General features: G+C 40.7%; 1 protein-coding gene across 1 annotated transcript in view; it reads right to left on the bottom strand.

The window, feature by feature from the left end:
• Positions 1–1226: 1226 nt before the first annotated feature.
• The window catches only part of LONRF2 (LON peptidase N-terminal domain and ring finger 2), a gene marked incomplete at its 5' end in the record, with an annotated part of 34160 nt that continues 14263 nt past the window's right edge, over positions 1227–21123 (bottom strand). The window contains 11 exons of the mRNA XM_083854669.1: positions 1227–5097; positions 5444–5593; positions 7546–7708; positions 10669–10827; positions 11659–11780; positions 13008–13122; positions 13443–13539; positions 15628–15853; positions 16316–16477; positions 17411–17533; positions 20740–20858. Coding sequence (XP_083710795.1) covers positions 4939–5097; positions 5444–5593; positions 7546–7708; positions 10669–10827; positions 11659–11780; positions 13008–13122; positions 13443–13539; positions 15628–15853; positions 16316–16477; positions 17411–17533; positions 20740–20858 — 1595 coding nt within the window. The 3' untranslated portion in view covers positions 1227–4938. The remainder of the gene's footprint in view (positions 5098–5443; positions 5594–7545; positions 7709–10668; positions 10828–11658; positions 11781–13007; positions 13123–13442; positions 13540–15627; positions 15854–16315; positions 16478–17410; positions 17534–20739; positions 20859–21123) is intronic.

Raw genomic sequence — 21123 nt, 5'->3', positions numbered from 1 at the left:
ATGTAGAATAAGGGGGACAAAAGCTATTTACTAACTTCATGCAGTCACTTTACCTCTATTGTTCTCAGTCTTGAGGAGCATGATGATCTGGTTAGTCAAAGGAAACCTTAATAACCTCTTTTCTTCGGTGAATGTTGTTTCAAAAGGTTGTTGTCCAGGGTATTGAAGCAGCTCAAGCGGCATTTACAGACGCTCCCACACACACTTGCAATCTAAAAGAACAGTCCTGTAACTGATGTTTGTATACTTAGACATTCAGTGAACACAGACACAAAGGTCAGTCAATCTAACACTAAAAGGATTTAAAAAATAAGGCTAGTATTTACAAAAATGCCTTCACAGCAGTTTTGCTCCACAGCTTAGCTGGCAGGAAGATGTAACCGAGGAATGTGATACGCTTTCCACAATCTGACTTGGCTTTTGTCTTCACATTACTAACTCTGTTTTAGAAGAGAATAGCCTGAGCTGGAAGGAACCCATAAGTATCATCAAAGTTTTGCTGCAGACCAGTGTCCCACCCCCTGATACACCATGTCCAGTTGCCTTGTTCTGGAACGCTGCCTCCCTCACAGCACCCTGAAGGTATTCTGTTTCACTGGGCTTAGACAATAAAGCATTTGTTGTTCTTCATTGTAACCATGTATTTGTTAGAGCTTAGTCTATCGGGCCACTCAGGTCATGCTTAGGGCTATAAACTAATCCAGTAAGCTACAAAAGGAAGAGCCCACTTCATGATCATACCCCATCTTTGTCACAACCCACTCCTGAGAAAGCTAAAGGTTCACCCCCTTCATCCCAGCCCTTGCTAAGGGCCCCTCAACTTCTCCAGTCTCTCTTATTTTGAGGCCCTCGTACCCTCCTTCAAATCCACCCCTCACACTCACACCCAGTGCCAAAGTCTGCCCTGGGTGCCCAGCAAACCCCACTGTGCCACAACCTCTGCAGACTCCTCCCACCTCCTCGCACTGAGGATAAAACAACTGCCATGCAACTTATGAATGCCAACATCTAACCACTGCTTCTGGGATGCCATCTGCTTCTTAAAGCCTCAAGAGGCCAATTCTCAGCCTTTTGGGCTCCTGTCAGGAAAATCAAACTATCGCCCTTCTTCTGACAGCAGCACATCAGCAGCATGTTTCATTCAGAGCATATTCAGCTCAACTCTTAGTCCTCACAGTGATAAAGCTTTCCCCATGAACTCACACTCTCATAAATTCAACCTGGTTTATTCCAAATATCACATAAATTAAACACATTTCCCATGAATATTGCAAATACACATGAAATGAACACAGCAATTTTTAAAAAAAGTTTTGGCTTTGTTTATGCAACAAGAAGTGCCAAATGTGGTTAGAACATGAACTTCTCCTGTATTTACTAGATACAAAAAGGTGCAGATTAATAATTTATATTTATACATATGTACACACTCCATTTCATTTCTAGCTTTAAAACAGTAAAAAATGGTTTCAAGTTTATCTACATTAAACATACTCATTTACATCTGGTCAGAAGCCCCAGATAAGAGTTGATACAATCATTTCACAACTGCAAAATTAAGGCGCTACCAAAATACCAGTTCCACTAGTGTAAAATGTAACAGGAATAGAGTGTACAGCTTTCTATTTATCAATTTAAAAGTGGACTGGAGGACAAGGAAAAAGGAGCAGTAAGAAACATGACAAGTTCTACAGGTTAGAAGTACAAAGAGATCTCGATGACTATCAAATGAACATATTAAAATACAGTAGATAAAAGGCCTCAGTGGCAAACAATTAGTATGCTTCCGAAAGACAAAAAAAGGTTAAAATATATATATATATCATTTTGTAGCTTGAAATTTTACAGGTGAACAACAGGTGTAGAGGTAGAGGGATTTTTTTTTCTTTTTGGCCTCTTTACGATGTATAAAGAAGGGCCACATTCACCACAGTGAAAAGACTCATCATATATCCCAGCATCCTTGCTTGGACAGCAAGCAAGAAAAGTGTAATGAGCTAGAAAGGCAACAAATCCTGTCTATCTCTTCCAGGAGCTCAGCTCCAATGCTTTCACATGTACCTTGGCAACAAGTTACACCTAAGCGCAGACTGTAGCGTGGACATTTCCTCTAGAGAGCAACAAGACAGTTTTTCCTGTGAGGTACTACTGGATGCTGCAGATATTATATGGCAGAGGTGATTTGGTAAAAATGAAACTGGTACTTCCCCTTAAAAAGCAAGTACCACAGGGCAGTGGTGATTTTATCTGTTTATTAAAGCTTTGCTATTTGATCAGCATTCAATGTTTTGGAAGAAATGTCAGCTTTGGGCTGCTAATATTATTATTTGCATCCATACACAGACAATTCCTTTGTTGTTATCATTTATCCAAAACATCAGTCACTGAAATATTCACAAACCGCTTTAAACCTTGACTAAAAAAAAATCCCTCTACAGTTCAGCTTTCTTTTCAATAAAAATCACTCTATTAACTATGCAGGCCTTCATGAACACAGTAATGTCACTTCCCATGTAGAATGTCTTTACACATTACAAAACAGCAGTAAACAACCTCTCATTTTATAGCGTTTTCTGTCAGAAGTACCTCAGAAGTAGTTATCTTGAAAAAATCACTTTTGCAGAGAAGAATATTAACATTAACATTTACTGAGGCAAAGCCAAGACACTAACTAGCACCTTGATATTTTTTTTCTTAAATGCACTCCTATCTGTAAAATTAAGCACATATAAGATCAGGGACCAGCAATATACAAATACCATCAGCAACCTCTTCCAGCTAAACTAGTAATATTCAAAACTAGGCCAGACACACAAATAAGCAAGATGAATAAGTCTTGAAGAAATACACAGCATGGAAAGGAATGGGAAGAACAGGAAGCTGAACAGAAAGGATTGCGAGATCAAATACAGTCCATCTTCTGGTCCGAGAATTAGTTTGTGAAATTGCCCTTCAGTAGCTCAGCTGACAGTCGGCTGAAGACCTACTGACTTGTGACATTTCCTCCCCACAAATACAACAATTCCTTTATATTTCAGTGAATTTCTCTTCATCATCTTCAAATCGTGGAGAAAATGCATTCAACTTGAATTTTGAGTATTTTGGTGGTGGTAGCAGAACTTGCAGAAGGCTACTGTAGAGGTTATGACATCATTGGTTGTACATTATGCACTTCACAATTCAGAGAATATACTTACAAACTACTTAAATAGAAAAGGCGTGTTCAAGGTAGAGGCAGTTACAGTACATTCAGGGTATGTTACAGAAACCATTTGTGGTAGCCATTTGCTGAAAGGAAAAAAACCTGAATTTTTGTTTCCCAGACCACAGAGGTTATAACTACAATACCCAAAGAAAGCAGGTAATATATGCTAATCACTGCATTTTAATACAGTCTTCTTCCAGAATTCATGTACAAAGTGGAAAAAAAAAATGTTTAAATACCTCTTCATTGACAAATAAGGAGAAAAGAACTAAAAAAGAAACCAGGCACTTTGACCATTTAGGTAAGCAGCCATTTCTTCTTACCAGACTTCTGCACATGAACAAGTCTTTACATTGGTCTTGCTATGCTTGCAGCACATCGAGATTCAAGTCAACTTTTTTTCCCTGCTGGTAGTATCAGTTCTAGTTATAGGAAACTATGCCAATTGAATTGGTAACACTGAGTTGTTTCATTGGCAGTTGAGCATATGTTGATCATTTGACTGACAAGCGATCAATTTAATAGCTATTGAAGTTAGATATTAACAAAACAATACATAAAAAAATAATCAAAGAGACAAATGAAGATTAACACCTGACTGAAGCTTGCATTGAGACTTGCCTTTATAGGTTCGGTTTGTGACTCCTTTCACGGTATTACTGTGGACTGATTTCCATCACATACAGCAACTGGTACTAAACTACAATACTTTTGGGTTTGAAACATGGTCAGTAGAGACCACCCCTACATAATGAGAGGTTGGCATGACACTGCAGGAAGGAGGGAGATGGAAAACTCCCCACCTTTCATCCTTACTGGTTCCACTCGTAGAGCAGGTGTTCAGAGTAAACTGCAGCATGCCTCCCTCGTACTTGGGGTGAAATCATTATTTCACAGCAGTGTTTATCATACTTTAGTGAGCGGCTTGGTTTGAATTTAGCAGTAAGACTGGCTAGGATTACTTTGGGTTTTCTCTTCAAAGAAACCAAAGTACATCTTTCCAAACATTTTGTATATACTTATACTGCTACAACATGTAAATCACAAAGGAGGGATTACCTAAGGCTACCAAATAGTGTGCTTATTCAGTAGCTATTATTCTTTCAGATAAATATCCTCAGATGCCTTGACTACAAACGGCTTAACCTGTTTTTTCCTCAGACTGTTATTTGCTAAGGAGAGAGAGAGAGAGAGAGAGAGAGATGTGGGTGTATGACAGACTGCCTTCCAATTCACTAACAGAGAGTATTGTTGGTTATAGTCCTCGTGCATACTTCTGCTGGGCAGTGTAACTCCTCTTCTGTTCACTACCTTCAGGAAAGTCTAGGAAACACCTCTTCAATCCACTGTCCAGTTTCCTCTTCCTACTGAGTGAAAATCCAGATCACATGCAGGCCAACGGCACTACTCTAGTACTTAACTCTCTTGGCTAGAAACATCAATTCTATCACAGTACTTTGAAGCAATTATCCACATCCATCAGCTACATTCTAAATGTAGCACAGCTCTGTAGAGGCTCAGTTTTCACCAGGACAACAGGAGAGTGTGCAAGGTTTGGTGAATACCCAGATAACAAACTGATGCAATCGATGGATGCAGGATGCAGTCAGAAAGGGCTGTTCCTTCTTGAAGGAATCTTAAAAAAATGCAAAAACAACCCCTCCCCCTTTGCCCTCCCCCAGAACAACCTGTCATGAGATGTTCTTGGTACCCACTCACAACACAAGTCCATGTTATCTGGGTCTTTTGCGAGTCACAAATATCAATACGCGCCTGATGGCGATCAGACGATCTTTCAGGGAGGTCATAGCCAATATAGCCAGCTGAGCTCTGTTTTCCAGAGGCAACACTGCCAAGAGCCACCAGTACCAGGCAGGACCACTGGGGTTGCTCTGCAAAAGGATGGAAAAACATGCAGTTATGTATTCACCAGCCCAGCCCCATGAAAATGTCACCTTTCTTCTCACCTTCTATTTGCTAAGAAAGTCACCACAAAACAAGGAACAACTGAACACTTAATTGCAGGTGTTCTCTTTATCAGTATATACCATTAAGACTTATCTCTTCAGCTACCAAATTACACAGGTATATTGTTTACCATGCTTCATGCCAACAGACCAAAATTGGGTAAATAAGAGTCTAGAATGTATAAAAATCACAGCAAAAATCTGTCAGAAAACAGTCTAAGGTTAAAATTCTGTGTAGAATAAGGGTGCATAAATAGGCAGGTTTTATTACCTGTGGCTCTGGTTCTTTTCCTGGCATAGATCCAAAATGATTGAGAATTTGCACTTTCATATTGTCTTTAAGAGAAGTGAACCAGGCAACAGCTTGATCATAGACTGAATCATGAAGGCGGACAAGTTCTTCATATTCTGGTCCTTCAACCTTATTGTTAAAAGAGGGGAGACGGAACAAAATAGGTTTGATACCGTGAAGTCCATATGCTTCCCCAGAAGCAAACGAAGCAAAATAATGCAGTTGACTACAGCTGCTCAAATGTCCTAATCTAAACCAACTGTGCCTAAGTCTCAGATTTCAAACCTGTGATGCTGGAGTCTTTTTACCCTCCCCTAAGTATTCTGAAGTGATATTTCTTGGAGCAGTAACTGCCTCACTAGTATCCATTCCTAAATGCTGGCATAATAGAAGAATATGCTCTCTAATCCTGGGACATATTTATCATCTCAAACCCACAACCTCGAGCCCCTGTCACAGAATGACCTCTGGACAGTGGTACATCATCTGGCAAAACAGAACAAACACTACTGCCACCGAGCACAGAGACGGGGGGGCTACAGCACTTAGGAGACCAGCACTATTTTATAGAAGTGTTAAGGCCACGGTAGGAAAGCCAAGGAGAAGGAGGGTAGACACCCGAGCAGGCAGGAAGTAGGGAAAGTGATGCTTTCCCAACACCAGAAACAGCCATGAAGAAACACCTTCATTGAAGCAGAGTTTTTTAGTTGCACAGGCTATTATACTAGTAGCTATTAGTGGAAAAAAAAGAAAAAAAAAAAAGCATAAGCAAAAATCACTACAAATTGGTGATTTGTGGGGGGGGTTGACTCTGGGTTTTTGTTTGGGGTTTTCTCCCTTTAACATGTGCACATCACATAGGTGATTTCACCTGGGTTATACTCAGATACACATCTGATCTAGCTGCTCTGGTTGCCCTTCACAATCGAGGAGAAGTAGCTCTAGAGAGCAACTAATCTCACCTTAAGGTAAGTATCTAAGAGCATACAAAACAGGTATCTTTGGACTGAGATTTTTGACCATGAGACATATCACGGATGTAGGGCACTGAACAGACACCAGCCTCCAATGTGAGACAAGGTAAATCTCACTCTAATTATGAAGAGGGAGATCTCTGGATCCATCTATAAACAATGCCTGTACACCTGAGTTCCACTACTCTTCACTAGGGATTTTAACAGAGCACAGAGCTCACTCTGAGCAGACTGCCTATTCCTTTCACAGGAAGGGGCACCTCCATGAGCTCAACCTTTCATGCCCTGGCAAAAAACAGCATCCCCCTGCACAGGTTAGAAAAGCCCTGCTAAGTCTTTACAGACTTTCACTTCAACTGTGGAGTGCTCTACGCTATTTGACCAAACTGACTTAATCAACTGGCAGGAGATTACTGCTAAGCTCAATGTTAACAGCTACCAAATTTTATAGACACGGTCTGAAGATGATCCAGAGAGCGTGGCCAAAAATTCTGTCTTTGGCCAACACCCATCACAAACACTTGCCTTGATTCAGGTTTGCTATGAGGACTTGTTTTTAAAAGCTACTCCCCTCTCTTCATTTCTCTGCTCTCAGTCAGCTCTAATGGATGCTTGTACAGGGCATGGTTAACTGCGCATCCCTAAGAACTCATTTTAAGAGCAGATTCTCATATTTATCTGAGGACCTGTTCTGTAAATGAGAACTTGGAGGACATATGAAGTGTGCCAACTGTCTGTTCAGTGCAAGAGAACAGTCAGTTCTCTACCAACAGGAGTATGTGCTTTTAGAAGGCATTATATTCTGGACTAGTTTTAAAATGCTACTCTGACCTCACCTACACACCATGACCTCAGCATCCTAGAAGCTACTTTGAGATCCATGAAAGGAGTGTAACCCTTTAAGTAGAGATAATTATAAGGGAAGAAAGGAAGAAAGGGAGAGAAGATACAAAGTTTGTTCCATGTTTTTTAAAACAGAGCTTTAGTGTATTTGTAATGATATTGGCTTAAAAAATAATGCACAGCTAGCTTGAAATGCAATAAGGAAAGGCTATTTAAGTGAATCCAGCAATACATGGGTATGAATAACTTTGCACCATAGATCACCTTTTTATCTTCAAGATACTCGATGTTTGCTGTGTTATATCCATCTCGCTGGCCATGGCTTAAGACCCTAAAACGACGGACACCAACTGTATCAACAACTGAGCGTCCATCAGGAAAAAACTTTACGTCCCTGATCTCTAATATACAGCCATGATCTGCAAATCTGAAATGACAGAAGGGCATAAAAGCGGAAGTCATCAACAAGTGTTTATAGACATCAGGACAAATACTGGGCCTAATTCACCATTTCTTATTTGAAAGAGGATTCTGCTTTGGTGACAAAACATTTCTGTTTATTCACGTAAGCCACACAAACCCCCACCCTTTCTGCCTTCCCTCAGAGGACCTGGGCAGCAGCATTTTTAGGGCAGGTTTGTGGGGTGGGAGGGTTGGAAAGGAACAGGAAACTAAATGAAGCATGTTTCATGCTGGGAGTTGCCAGCTGCTGGTGGAAAATTCATCTGCTTTGCAAAGTAAACAAGATGAGTAAAGATACTGTAAGGAAGTACAGAAACTGAGGAACAAATGCATGGCTGTGAGGGAAATCCCCCCCCCACTCCAAGATGTGAGCAGAAGACTGCAGGCTTTAGAAGAAAAAGGCTTTCTATATAGCAAGTCTTTTCTTGCATTTGTTTCCTTAAAAAAAAAAACCAAATTCTAATCAAACCCCAAATAACCTCTTCACAAAAGCACATTTATATTCATTATATTTAAAGTAAGTACAGGTTTTAATCACATCCTGGAAAACAGGCATGCAATAAACTTTAACTTCATCAAGCTTACTTAACCTTTGTGGTACAGTGATTTCAGTAGAGAGGCTGATTGCACAATGACTCTTCACCAGAATACATTTGCAGGTCTACACCTCAGCCTTCTGTTAAGCAGGAGAAAGCACTGTATCTAGTCTGAACTCAAGAGACCCAAACCCGGCAGGGTTGATAAACTCTTTATCATGGATATGCTTGTTTTACTAGAGCTTGGCCATTTCTTACAACAGAGTGATGAAGAAATTACTCTTGTGTTTGCTCTACCAGAAATCATGGGTTTAGGAGGGGTGGGGGGGAAGCACACCACTGTGAACAACTGTTCACTCCCAGCCAGTGTACAGGAAAAAATCAGGAAGAGTAGGAGGAGCAGAGCTGCACACAACTATGTCCTAGTGCTCTGCCAGTAGGACTGATTTTAAAAAGCAAGTCTGTTAGTTTATTATAGCAATATTACACTATACAGTATTTAAACAGCTACATAACAATTGTTTTTAATTAATTATTTTAGTGATATCCATACTGGAATTAGAAAATAATATAGAAGTGAAGAGTTTTTCTTTTTTGTTCTTAGAGGAGTTACTTTTGGATAGACACGGACCTGAATCAGAGAGACAAGAAAGCACCTAGAGACAGGCATAAAATGTGCTGACAACATTAAGAGCTTATATTCTTTCACCAATTATAAGGTAAAATGGAGAAATAAAACAGAGGAAGGTAATGAACTAAACATGCTTGGTTACTGTGTTTTTCAAGGGAGGTATGTATCCATGTCTCAGTAGATGAGGCAAAACAAGTTTCCCCACTTCTTGTATTCCCAAGTTGATTTCGCAATTTTGAATAAACAGAAGAACTTCTTTACTTGTGTCAGAAGCTTGAACAGCCTGCCAGGTGTCTACAGATGAAGGTTTCCTACACTTCAGTATTTGATTTAAGTTAACATGCTCAAAAAGCTTAATTCTCTCAGTAACTCAAAACAGACAGGACACAGAAACCTAACCATACTGCTGCATTTTAAATTATCCTTTGTGAAGCTATCTAATAAACAAATTATTCTGTTTTGAGGATTGTAACGCCTTGGCCCTTTGTATTATTAATACCTGATTCCAAATAAGTTTGGCTCTTCCACAAGCCTGCAGGGATAAAAGGAATTCCTATCACTGAAGTCCTAGGGTAATTCTGTCCTCACTCTCACAAGTATTCACTTCCAGAAAATTGCTAATAGGCCTGAAAGGGACTGTGGATCATCAGCTGCTGCTGGAGTCTGAACTCCACTGAGTGCAGTACTGACAGCATGCCAAATGGCATTGCAGCACAGCCACCGCTGACTGGAAGCTGCAACATCTCCTGTATTCTTACAGCTACCTTACTGTCCAGTCTGGGTCAAAAATAAAATTTCCACCCTGCCCAAGAAGCATGGAGTAGACAAGGAAAGGCTGCCAAGCCTCAGTAACAACTGCCCTCCTCTCAGCTCCAGTGATGATCACATACAAAAATTCTGCTCCTGAGGATGCCTGTCTACTGAGTTCTTAAAAATTCCCACGTTCATCATCCATTCTACAGTCTGCCAGTGTAGGTTCTGAAGTTAGCAGCTACTGCATCTCATAAGGCAGACCTCTCAAGATCACCTCATGCTTCTCCCACAAGCATGGTCTTAAAACCCCATTATCTGTGAAATACTTGAACTTGAAGGTTTTTGTAGAATCAGAGAATAGTTTTGTGTTGTAAGGGACCTTTAATCTAGTCAGTCTCTGTATAGGGAGCTGGAAACACATCAGTGTGAGAATTCACAATAATGAATGAAAGGTGTGATCATTTAGAAAGACAAACCCACTCACTGCAGATAGTTTAGACATTGCAACACAGCAGTAAAGACAAACACTCAAATTCAACATTCAGCAGCAAAACAGACTTCTCAGCCAAGGGTATACTTTGTCTCATTAAAACGATACTACTCTTTCAGGAAATCGATGGGAGGTCTGGATGTTTTGCCTGATTTTTGTTTTGTTTTTGTTATTTTCTTTTAACTGAGTAGACAGAGAGGGAACCTTACCCAGACAGTCAGTTTTCACTGGAACAAACAGGCCAGCAAGCTTTCCAAACACGCAGCCAATTAAATACTATTTTTGGAGCCAGTAGGAGCACGATGAGTTGCATTTTTGCTATTATCCAACAGGGGAGTAATAAAATTACAGTTTTGTGTAAAAAGGAATGTTTAAAGTTCAAAACTAAGAAGTAAGCAACTTTAATATTGGAAGGAACCTCAGTGGTTTGGGGAGACAAGTATACTGTGCTGCAGTATTCCATTAGCTCACAGCAGCCTTTGCAACGCCAGGACATTCTCAGATCATCTCCTTACCCTTTTAATTCATCAGCTAAGCACATGCCAAACTGCTTGGTACCAGTTTCCATGCATCTTCTTATCATTAGGCGATAACGAGGTTCAAAGACATGGAGTGGACAAGGGATGGTAGGAAAGGCCATGGTACATACGAAGATGGGAACATCTTTATTCAAACTGTAAGAAAATTGTTAAAAAAAAATCACCTTTTTTTCTGGGTGCTGCTATATTCAGCATATATCCTTAATACAAGACAAATGGCTTCCTTAGACTCAATCTTCCTTAGACTCAAATCTCTTTGAGGTTTGCCATTTTCACAAGACAATATTTCAGGACTCTTTTCCTTAATACTTAATATTAAATAAACAATCCCTCTAAACTACTTCCATAAAGGAAAAAAGTCAAGAAATAGTCAATTTCCCAAAAACGTGCCTAGTGATACATCTTAGATACACATGGCAAGATTTTGGTGACAACTTTTCACAGTAACAAAGTACTTAAGAACCAGCCATGTTCAAAGCAAGAATCACCAGTGGCAGAGAATCACCAAACTCAGTAAACCCCTTTGATTTTAAAGTCCAATAATCCACCTAACTTTTTCAGGATTAACTGCATGTTTTGTTTTACTTTTAACTGAGTTATAGCACAACATTCACAAGTCACTGAGAAAACTGGATCCTTGAACTTCTCCTGACCTGAAGTATAACCCATTGATAATTTGAATTCTACTCCCAGAAAACTCCCACTGTAACTTCTAAAGCTATTATGTTGTTTCAGAGGAAAAAGCGATTATCTTTATTTTAAGAATATTGTTGTGCCTCTCCACCATCCAAGCACATTGTTACTTGTTCATCTGCAACATACATATCAAAAATACAAAACATCTGGCAGGTTCATTTACAAATTCATTTCCTTGGTGCATTTTCAGAAGCAAATTAATCTTCTTCAGTAATTTAGACTGAAAAATACGTTTTTGTAACAGCTGTCATTAGAATAAAGAGAGCCTACTTTGATAATTCCTTCATTTCTTCCTCATAAACTTTCTTCCTTTCAGATAATTCCTCTGGCAAGTAACGGACTATCAGCTCTTCTGTAAGGACGGTCTTCTTGTAAGTTCTGCTTGCCAGAAACTACAAGGAAAAGTCAACACTTAAGTCCAGTAACAAGAAGACAAGTAACATCTCTTCCTCCCAGCCCACTCTTCCCTGAGGCCAAAGTGCACATGAGATAGGACTGTACAGATTCCTCACCCTTTTCAGCCTCCAGGCACCAAAACGACCACTTTTAGCCTATGTGGTTCACCCCACTGTCCTTTTAACTCTAATCCCACACCCATTTTTGTCAGAAGTTGTACTACCAGGAAGAAAAGGCAGTCCATCTTCACTTCTGCAAAGATAGATACATGTATCTTTTTCATCTACAGCTGTCAGCATACTGGCAAGAAGTACTAAGAAGGATACCTTATGTCTGCTGCTGACAAATGTTGACCAAGGAGCAACCATTTCTCATACACCAGTTTTCACACAAACTGGAAATTTGGTATGAACACAGCTATGGCTCAGGATCCCCAGGTATGAGCCTGATGTGATACTGGAAGCCTCCATTTCTTTAAGAACCAGCAAAACCACTTGTATGCCATTGAATGCCAAATATATCCTTGAGTAAATGAGGTCTATGCATAGCTTGATGCTGTCAGTACTGTCTTGTTCCAGTTTCACAGAATCAAAGAAGTTTGGGTTGGAAGGGACCTTTAAATGTCATCTAGTCCAATCCCTTCAGTGAGCAGAGACATCTTTAAATGGATCAGATTGCTCAGAGCCCCCATCCAACATGACCTTTAATGTTTCCAGAGATGGGAGAATCTGTCAACTCCATGGGCAACCTCTTCCAGTGTTTCATCACCCTCATGGTAAAAAAAGTCTTACTTACACCTAATCTCTTCAAATCAACTCTCTTTCACTTTAAAAGAATTACCCCTCTACTAAAATGCCTGTGCCTATCTTTCTTATAAACCCCCTTGAAGTACTGTAAGGCTGAGATCAGGTCTTTCCAGAGCCTCCTCCTCACCAGGCTGAACAACCACAACTCTTGGCCTTTTTTCATAGGAGAGGTGCTCCTGCTTTAGACCACGTTCATGGCCCTTCTCTGGACATGATACCCTGTGCTGGTGACCCCAGAGCAGGATGCAGCACTCCAGGTGGGGCCTCACCAGAGAGGACTAGAGGGGCAGAATCACCTCCCTCACCCTGCTGGCCACGCTGCCTTGGATGCAGCTCACAAGCAGACCAGAGCAAACCTCCACATAGATGTTTCCAGAAGAACACAAGTTTTGTTAACTGGGACAAGGACATACTTACTTCTGACAGCTTTTCCTTGCAGAGTGGGCAAAGTGGATTATGGTCAAGGCAACGCTCAAGGCATTTGAGGCAAAAGGTGTGTCCACAGGGTGTGGTAACAGGTTCGTAGAACAACCTTAACATGAAAACATGGAACAGAAAAGCTAAGCTGCCAACAAAAACAATTCCCAATGTGTGGAGAGGAGTAACTAGTCCTAGCTCTTTCTTTGTTTTCTGCTTTTGTACAAAGCACAGGTGACAGTGTTACAATGGAGAACCGCATACATAATGGAGAAAACCACATCAGTAAAGATTCACCAGATCTAAGGTTCAGCAAAAAGGAACAGAGTCATGATTTAGACATTCTCTGGCAGATTTCTCTTCTTACACCATGGTAACTTCTTTCAGAAGCTAGAGGGGCTTTGTTATGTTAATGCCAGGTGAACACAGTCATACCTCATGCAGAGGGAACACTCAAAGTCCGATGCATCCACCAGAGTTGTTGGTATTTCACTTGAAGTGTCAGTGGTGTTTTCAGGTAAAACATCTCCATCTAAGTAGTCAAGAAGATTATTATAGTAAAGATGTAAGCATTACTGCATTTTCCAATGTTCTTTACACTGTTGACTTTTCCATAAAGAACCTGATTCATGTCTTTTCTTTTCTGAAGTTTTGTTTCTAACAAACATACTTCCCATCCAAGTTTTAGATTTTTTGGCAGGAGATCTTTTGGAGAGCAGAGGATGATGTCTGAGGCCAGAGAATACACTTTTTAGAGCTGAATACCCATTATTTGCTTCTCCAAAAATGATTGTGTTGTGGGTTTTTCTAGACTAGTTTTTAAAATATTCTGCTATTGCTTTCCCACCACTACCCCCACATCAGCCAGGCCAGATGTTTTCAAGTACATTAAGTCCAGAATTTCATTTGTTTACACACAGTCAAATATATTTCATTACTGTTTATTATAGATTTCTCAGCAGGGGTATTTTTTCTTACAAATATAAAAAAGATTACATTTTTCTAGACTAGACTGTTGTAGAAATTCCAAATTTCCCACAGCTTAAAACTAAAAAGGACTACTGGAGCGGCATTAGCTAACACAGTTTTTATTAGCTCAACAATCTGCAAACAGAGAGGCAAACACTTCACTTAAAATTCTACCCAGATTAATTTTTGGGGATGATTTGTATCTCTGGGTTAAATGCACTTTAAGGGTATGCACTTCAAACTTCACAGCAGCATTGTTTAGGCTCAAAAGCTATCAGCTCCAGCTTCTGTTGAAATTTAGAAAAGCAAATTCTGCAACTTCTTTTATAATTTGCATCTTTGTGATGAGTTGCAACAGAGCCATGACTGCTGCCTCAACATGTTTTTTATCCACCAAATTCTTGACCGCTAAAAAGCTCTGTTTTTTATGTTAAGTTAAAATGCTAGGATGCTTTGTTAAAGAGTAACTTATGCTCAGCATCTGGTTTATCTCGAGCACAGACATGATAGGTGGTGTGTGGCCTACAAAGAAAAACAGTGCTATCTTTAACCTACATCTCACTAAATGTTAGCATTTAGTAATTGCAAGAACCTGGCTGTGTTAATTCTGCAAATAGTAATATGGCACTGGGACCTAGCACAGACCAGAAATTAGTGCTTATGGGTAAAACATGATCTCTGGCCTTCCCTGTGAAGATACAGGTCAGATTTCACAATCTATTTACTGGTTCTGCAGATCACAGGCAGGTACAGGGCTTTTTCCTCCACAGCAGTGTGATCAGAAACTGGCCATATATTGATCTTTTGTAGAGGTCGCAGACAGACAGCTGTACTTGAAGACTTGGAATATTTTCAGGAACATTTCAGGAACATTTTCAAAAGTCAAACTTTTCAAGGCATGGGGTTTTTTTTGTTTGTTTGTTTTGGGGTGGGTGGGGTTTTTTGTTTGTTTTTGTTTTTGGTTTGTTTTGTTTGTTTTTTTGTTTTTTTGTTTTGTTTTGGGGGGGAAATCACACCAGCACAGCAACATTTTCAAAGTCTGTGTTAACGAATTATTACACTACTCAGTGAAGTACTGCCTTCGGCATTTTTAGCCCTGAGTACTAAAGCCACTCTGGAAGTCTTTGTTAGAAGCTTGAGAAGCATATAAATTGTAAGCACAGCTATATCAAGTAACAGAAAACTGGGAGGTGGGGACTTATTACCCTTTAAAAGGCTTCTTTGTCTGCTTGGAAAATTTCATGTAAAGTTGCATGTGATCGTTTCTAATGCTACTTAAAGATTAATTTCCAGGCTTACTTCAATCTTTCCATCATATAGAAAGACAATGAAGTTCAGCTATAGCTGAAACCTAGAAAATGGAAACGGCGCTACGAACACAAAGACTAAACTGTGAGTGGATTACACACACATTACATTGGAAATGGCCCATTTGAGAAAGAAAAATACAGTTTTCACTTGACAAACTTAAACTGCTCTGGAATAAGGTAAATAGGTTGTTAGAGCAGAAACAAATACATCAAAGAACAAAATATTATCCCAATTCCCATAGGGAATGTTTTATTGACACCTATGAAAAGGGAGGAGTAAAAATGCTTACAGTTTTTCAGTATGTGTAAGAGAATTTGTTTTTCTAAGCTACAACACAAACCTTTTTTAAGAATTTTACTGGGGACATCCAAGCTCTGCAAATCCCTCATATCACTGGACAGCTTTCTTTTTAAGCCAACTCCAGGTAAACTGGAGAGAATAGCTCCCAAAGACTTCTTGTTGTCATCAAAGTAGAGATCCAGTACATGATGGGTAACAGAAGAATCAGTGCTTCTGAATACATCAGATTCTTGGGACGGGGTTTTTGTTAACCTGAACATAGTATCCTAAAAGAATAAGAACAGTTATATACAGAATGAGACAATTTTGGTTTGCTTTTATCTATTAGTTTTATCAGCAATAGATCAATGTTCCCACAAGAAGCCTAGCAATGGAGAAAGGTCTGTATCGAAGGTCATTTCCCAATTGCATAAAGTAAGGCCACTGTCTCTCCCTACAGTTCCTGTCTCTAGAAATTATGTTCCTGTCATACTAAAATCTTCAGCAGAAAAAAAACACAAACACAACTGACTCCCACATGAAAACATCACATTGTTTTCTGAAGAAAAAGGTTAACTCTTATTTTTCTGAGGAAGTACATCCCAGTAAGAGGTCCAACAGCAATAGAGAAAATAGGCTTACCATGAAAGTAAGTGCCTACACAGGTGCAGACAAAGACAATGTCACACAGACCAGAAAGATCCATGTGCTATTTTTTGTATTTTTATGTTGAACACTTTTTGCTTTACCTTTGAGGACCCAGCAACAGAGTTATCTTCCACAGCTGACTGTGTGTTTATGCTACTCAGAAATGCAGGTTTCAATCTTGTATGGGATGTTCGACTAGAGAAAGGTGCTGTTAGACTATCATGCACATTTTCAAAGGCTGGGAAAAACATCTCACACATTATCTAGTCAATTAGAGAGAGAAAAAAAAGAAAAATAATTACGACATAGATATTGATGTTTACGTGAACACAGATGCACAAACTTCACAGTTTCTAGATGCCAAGACGCTTGCAACATCCAAGACATCCCACATTTCCCAAAGCCCATGGGAAACCTGAATGGCAGTGCCCATGACAAACACAGTCACATTCCAAGGTGCTCCTCTGGTGCCCACCTGCCTTACCAAAGCCTTCTGCTCCCCAAGAGCATCCAGGGCAGCAGTTTGTTGCATCCTTTTCCTGATTCTACCCATCTCCATTTTGACACTCAGACCCTGTCTCCAGAACTCTTCAGACCATGCTCTCCCATCAAAACCAGTTAATAGAGATGTGTTTAAATATTCCTTGTGTTCTTTGTCCTTCTCCTCCATCTTCAAGTAGATTTAACCCCTAGCCTAAAGCTGTGTAGAGCCTGTTACCCCTCTCACCAGTCCCCACCAAGCATCTTGCCAAGTTCTCATCTCGTTTTATAAAAAGCATGTATGGATGGTCACAGAGAATCTGATGATAGGCTGTTAGCACTTAATGTGTCTAACTTCCCATAAGGAACAAAATTCTACAAAGACTGCAGGATTTTTCCAGGACAGGGCAGCACACAGCTTCCTCTTCTCAATCCACAGCCACTTCCCACATAGAAGTCATTTTTTGAGGGGTACTAAAATTAGCAGCCTCAAGCCTATGCAGTGGAATTTACAAATATATAATCTCTCTGGCTGAGGCATCAACCAAACCCAAGAGGTGCCTCACACAGCATAATGCTAAAAAGGTTTACTGGAGAATCTACTGAATCAAACTCTCCTTTGGGTGTTTACTATCACCTGAAATACCATGAATTTTATTTGGCTGTGGGATTAAAAGCAGCACTATGGCCAAGTAGCCAGTAAATATATTTTATACCTTTTGGGCTTCTTTCTTCATTGAGCTCCATTCAGGATTTAAGGCAACACAATAAAGAAACTCCTTCAATGCCTCCTCAGTCCTTTCCAATCCAGAAAGAGCTTTTGCTTTCACATAATGGCCCTGTTCACACAAAGGAAACGTACAAATCTAGAGATCATTTCTGAAGTGGCAGCAAGACACCTGAAAACAAACCTGAAAGTTCAAGTCATTCTGCAGGTGAAGAACAAGATGCTTTTCAGGTAACAACCTCTTCAACATGTGTGACTGAAAGAAATTCAGTCCCTTGTGGTGAAGAAAGATTGCCCAGTAACCCTCTGCTGCATCATCCCTTGCCAAAGACATTGCTCATTACCTGAGAGAAGAGCTGGGAATAAGGAGGGGTGGTTTCCCCTCCCTAGGGACAAAGTCTACTATGCATCCCACTGTGCTTGGATGCAGAGAACAGTTTCACCAGGACAAACTTAAAAAGTAATGCACCTGCACAGAAAAGGCAGTGGCTCAGGGCAGCCTGGAAGTGGGAGCTGAGTTCATGATAGTCACTTCTCCTGGGTGTCCTACTAGGACAGAGATAATTCTCCACTTGTTTTATTTGGCCCAAAAACATCATGAATTTAGGGCAATGTACCAATGCTTAACCTGAAGCATCTTAGCCACCCTACCTCTCTCCCATGTTCTGGAGTAACACACCCATGGCCAATAGCTATGGTAGCCAGCTTGGGAATAAATCCTACTTTACCTCTTACTAGTAGCGGGAGAGGAATGCTTCACCTCTGAACTTACCTACAGATAACAAACTGCATATATGTTTTAATCTGACTATGAAAATTACTTCCTTTACAATGGAAAGAAACTAAGTGTGCATTTAAGCATTTCCCTCTTGCTTATTAGACAGAAGCGTGCTCTACACATCCACCCCTGACCCATGTGAACATCTGTAGGCTGTACTGAAAGTACAGCTTCATTATTCATCTAAGAGACTGGCTAGATAAGCAGATCCACTTTTCTTCCTTCACGTAATGCTGAAAGATGCAGTATCACATAATCTTCCTGAGCAGGTAACTCCCTCTTTCTTTCAATACTGCCGTCCTAGCTGAGACCTGTTAAGATCTTTACCATTCCACTGGAATTGGAAGGAGGCTCATGCCAAAAGCAAGTAGCAAGCACTGCATAGGCCAGGTTAATTAACACAGATATCATTTGGTGACCTGTACAAGAAGTCTCAGTAGACATTGATTCTCCTCAGGTGAGATCCATTTTTCTTTTCCTCAATGCAGTAAACAAGAGAGACACTGTAGGCCTGACCCTGACCTTCTTACCTGGATGCTTGCACAGCCTCCACATAATCTTTTACATGCCTGCCATCACTGTCAGCATTACTGGACTGCACTGGGGAGCCTACAAGCTCATTTGAACTTGTCCTTTGGGGCCATAAGAGCAATGTCCTTATTTGACCTGCAAGAGAGGACTGAGCTAGGCTGTCCACAGACAAAGTACCTAAAGATCCAACACCAGGAGTTAGGCCCAGGGACTAGAGCCCCCTAGACTCAGAGACTACTGCTGCCACCTTCCCTTTCCTGTTTTCATATACCCCTGACAAGCATCAGACTGAAGGAGAGATCCAAGCAGGACCACAGGCAGCAGGCAGGAGGGCACCTCTGTCTACCCTCCATATAAAAAACACAATTGGAAATTTCCTCCCTGTCTTACAGAGTCCAAGGACCTGGTTTTCATAGCAACTGAAAAGAAACCAACTTATCTATAGCTCCAATGACTACAGCATACCAAGCAGTTTCACCAGTAACTCAGCAAGCCACTACATCTGTTATCAATAAGCCAAAAGATACTGGTAGGTGAACACGTGCATCCTAGGAACTACTCCCAGAATTAAGTTTAATTTTATGTGGGGTTTGGTTTTTTTGAGTACACAACAAATGTTTGAGCTAATCTCTGCCAGGATGAGATGAAACACACAAAACAAAGCAGATGCCCAGAACTTCTGGAAAACATGGATTCTGGGTCAGCACAGGTTATGTCAGTGTCCTCACAAACATGAAAACACAAGTGAAGTACGTCCGAGACACTGCTGGTTACGCCACGATGACAAATTTCATTTTCAATTAACATTCTCCAGAGATGTGATTAATGAAACCTTTATCCGCCTACGACTGACATGCATCACATTTCCATGGATTCAGGCAAACAGAAGACACTTCAAGAAAACATCTGAACGTGTGTAATTAATTTTTCTCCCTCTGCACAGAAACCCAGCCAGCATCACCTAAGATGGGATTCCTGACTTGATGAGAAATTATCTGAGATACAGAAGCAAACTGGATGCAGGGAAAGATTATGAACTGCCTTCCAACATGAAAGGTTTTAATGGGTGACAGGACAGGTAGCCTTCAGAGACAATTACCTAACTTGCCAGAGACTGGTGTTTCAGACAGCACCTCTCTGCCTGCCCTGCATCATCCCTGACTGCAAATGGAGCACTAGATGTGCAGCCTGCTTGCTCAGGAAGGAAGCTGAGGCATTTATGCAACACCTCCTTAGTCTCCACAGGAAGACAGTGTCTGCCTTAAATCCTTCCTCAGTTCCCCATGCTACGCTCTCCCCAGAAAGCAGCCAGAGGCTTTACCTGCTCAAACCTGTGCTGCAGTTTTGCTAATGATAGGAAAGAGACTGCAGGTGTAATCCTAGGTGGGGATCCTCAGTCCAGCCTCAGGCAAACAGGTGTTTCTTCCATTTCTCTCTCCTAGCATTATTTCTGATACTTGCTTCAAACTGCCCACTGCTCCTTGTAGCACATCCTTTGGTTACGAAAAAAATCCCAACCTCTCTATGAAACACCATGATGCAGGTAAGACATCCCAGATATGAAATTTTAGGATTAAGAAGGGAAGGAAAATAATCCTGAAATACAGTCTGGGTGGCTCCTCACAAAACCACATTGGCCAGCAGGATGACAAAGCTAACTGCTTCCTGAGGACACAACATCCCAGAGGGACCTGCAGGGCCATCCTGGGCTGTCAGAGCCTTATGGACTGATTCTGCTGCCAAGCTGCAGCACAAGCTGTAACAGATAACAGGCACCAGCATGAACAAAACCACACCATCAGCTGCCCATAACCAAAATCCCACCAGCTGGAGAGATCCTGAGGACCTTCCAGACTTGTTCTTTGAAAAACTTAAGATGTTTTTGGCCCTGTTAATGCCATGATATTCTTCCAATAACACCCCCAGCAGCACTGTCCCCAAGAGAACAGAGAGAAGCCCCGAGAAGAAGCAGTTTTCATTTTGGTCTTTACAAGAGGCAAGCACCGTACCGCGGGCCAGTGGGGTTTGTTCCGGCACAGGATGTCTGCGTCGTGAAGAGCTTGCTGGTAGTTTTTCATCAACGTACAGAGCTCTGCCCGCTGTGCTATTAATGAACACTTGCAAGGAGCTGGAAAACAAAAACAGTTGCAAGGAACTTCACTAAAAGAAGTACTAAGACATGTTAAATAACCTCATAGCCAGCCACTGAAACAAAAATATCACTACTTCACATCCATTACATTTATACTCTCCTGAAATGGAAAAAAAGGCAATTCTTTAATTCTTTCCTGATTAAAATATATTCTTCCCACCCTGAAGCAACCTCTGTGTTGTATCTAGCAGTACATCATATCCACAAACAGGATGCCACTTATCTTTCCCCCATCTTGCTT

Source organism: Zosterops lateralis (genome assembly GCF_965231275.1).
Source record: "Zosterops lateralis genome assembly, chromosome: 2".
Classification (NCBI taxonomy): Eukaryota; Metazoa; Chordata; class Aves; order Passeriformes; family Zosteropidae; genus Zosterops; species Zosterops lateralis.
This window is presented reverse-complemented; position numbering and strand designations above follow the sequence as displayed.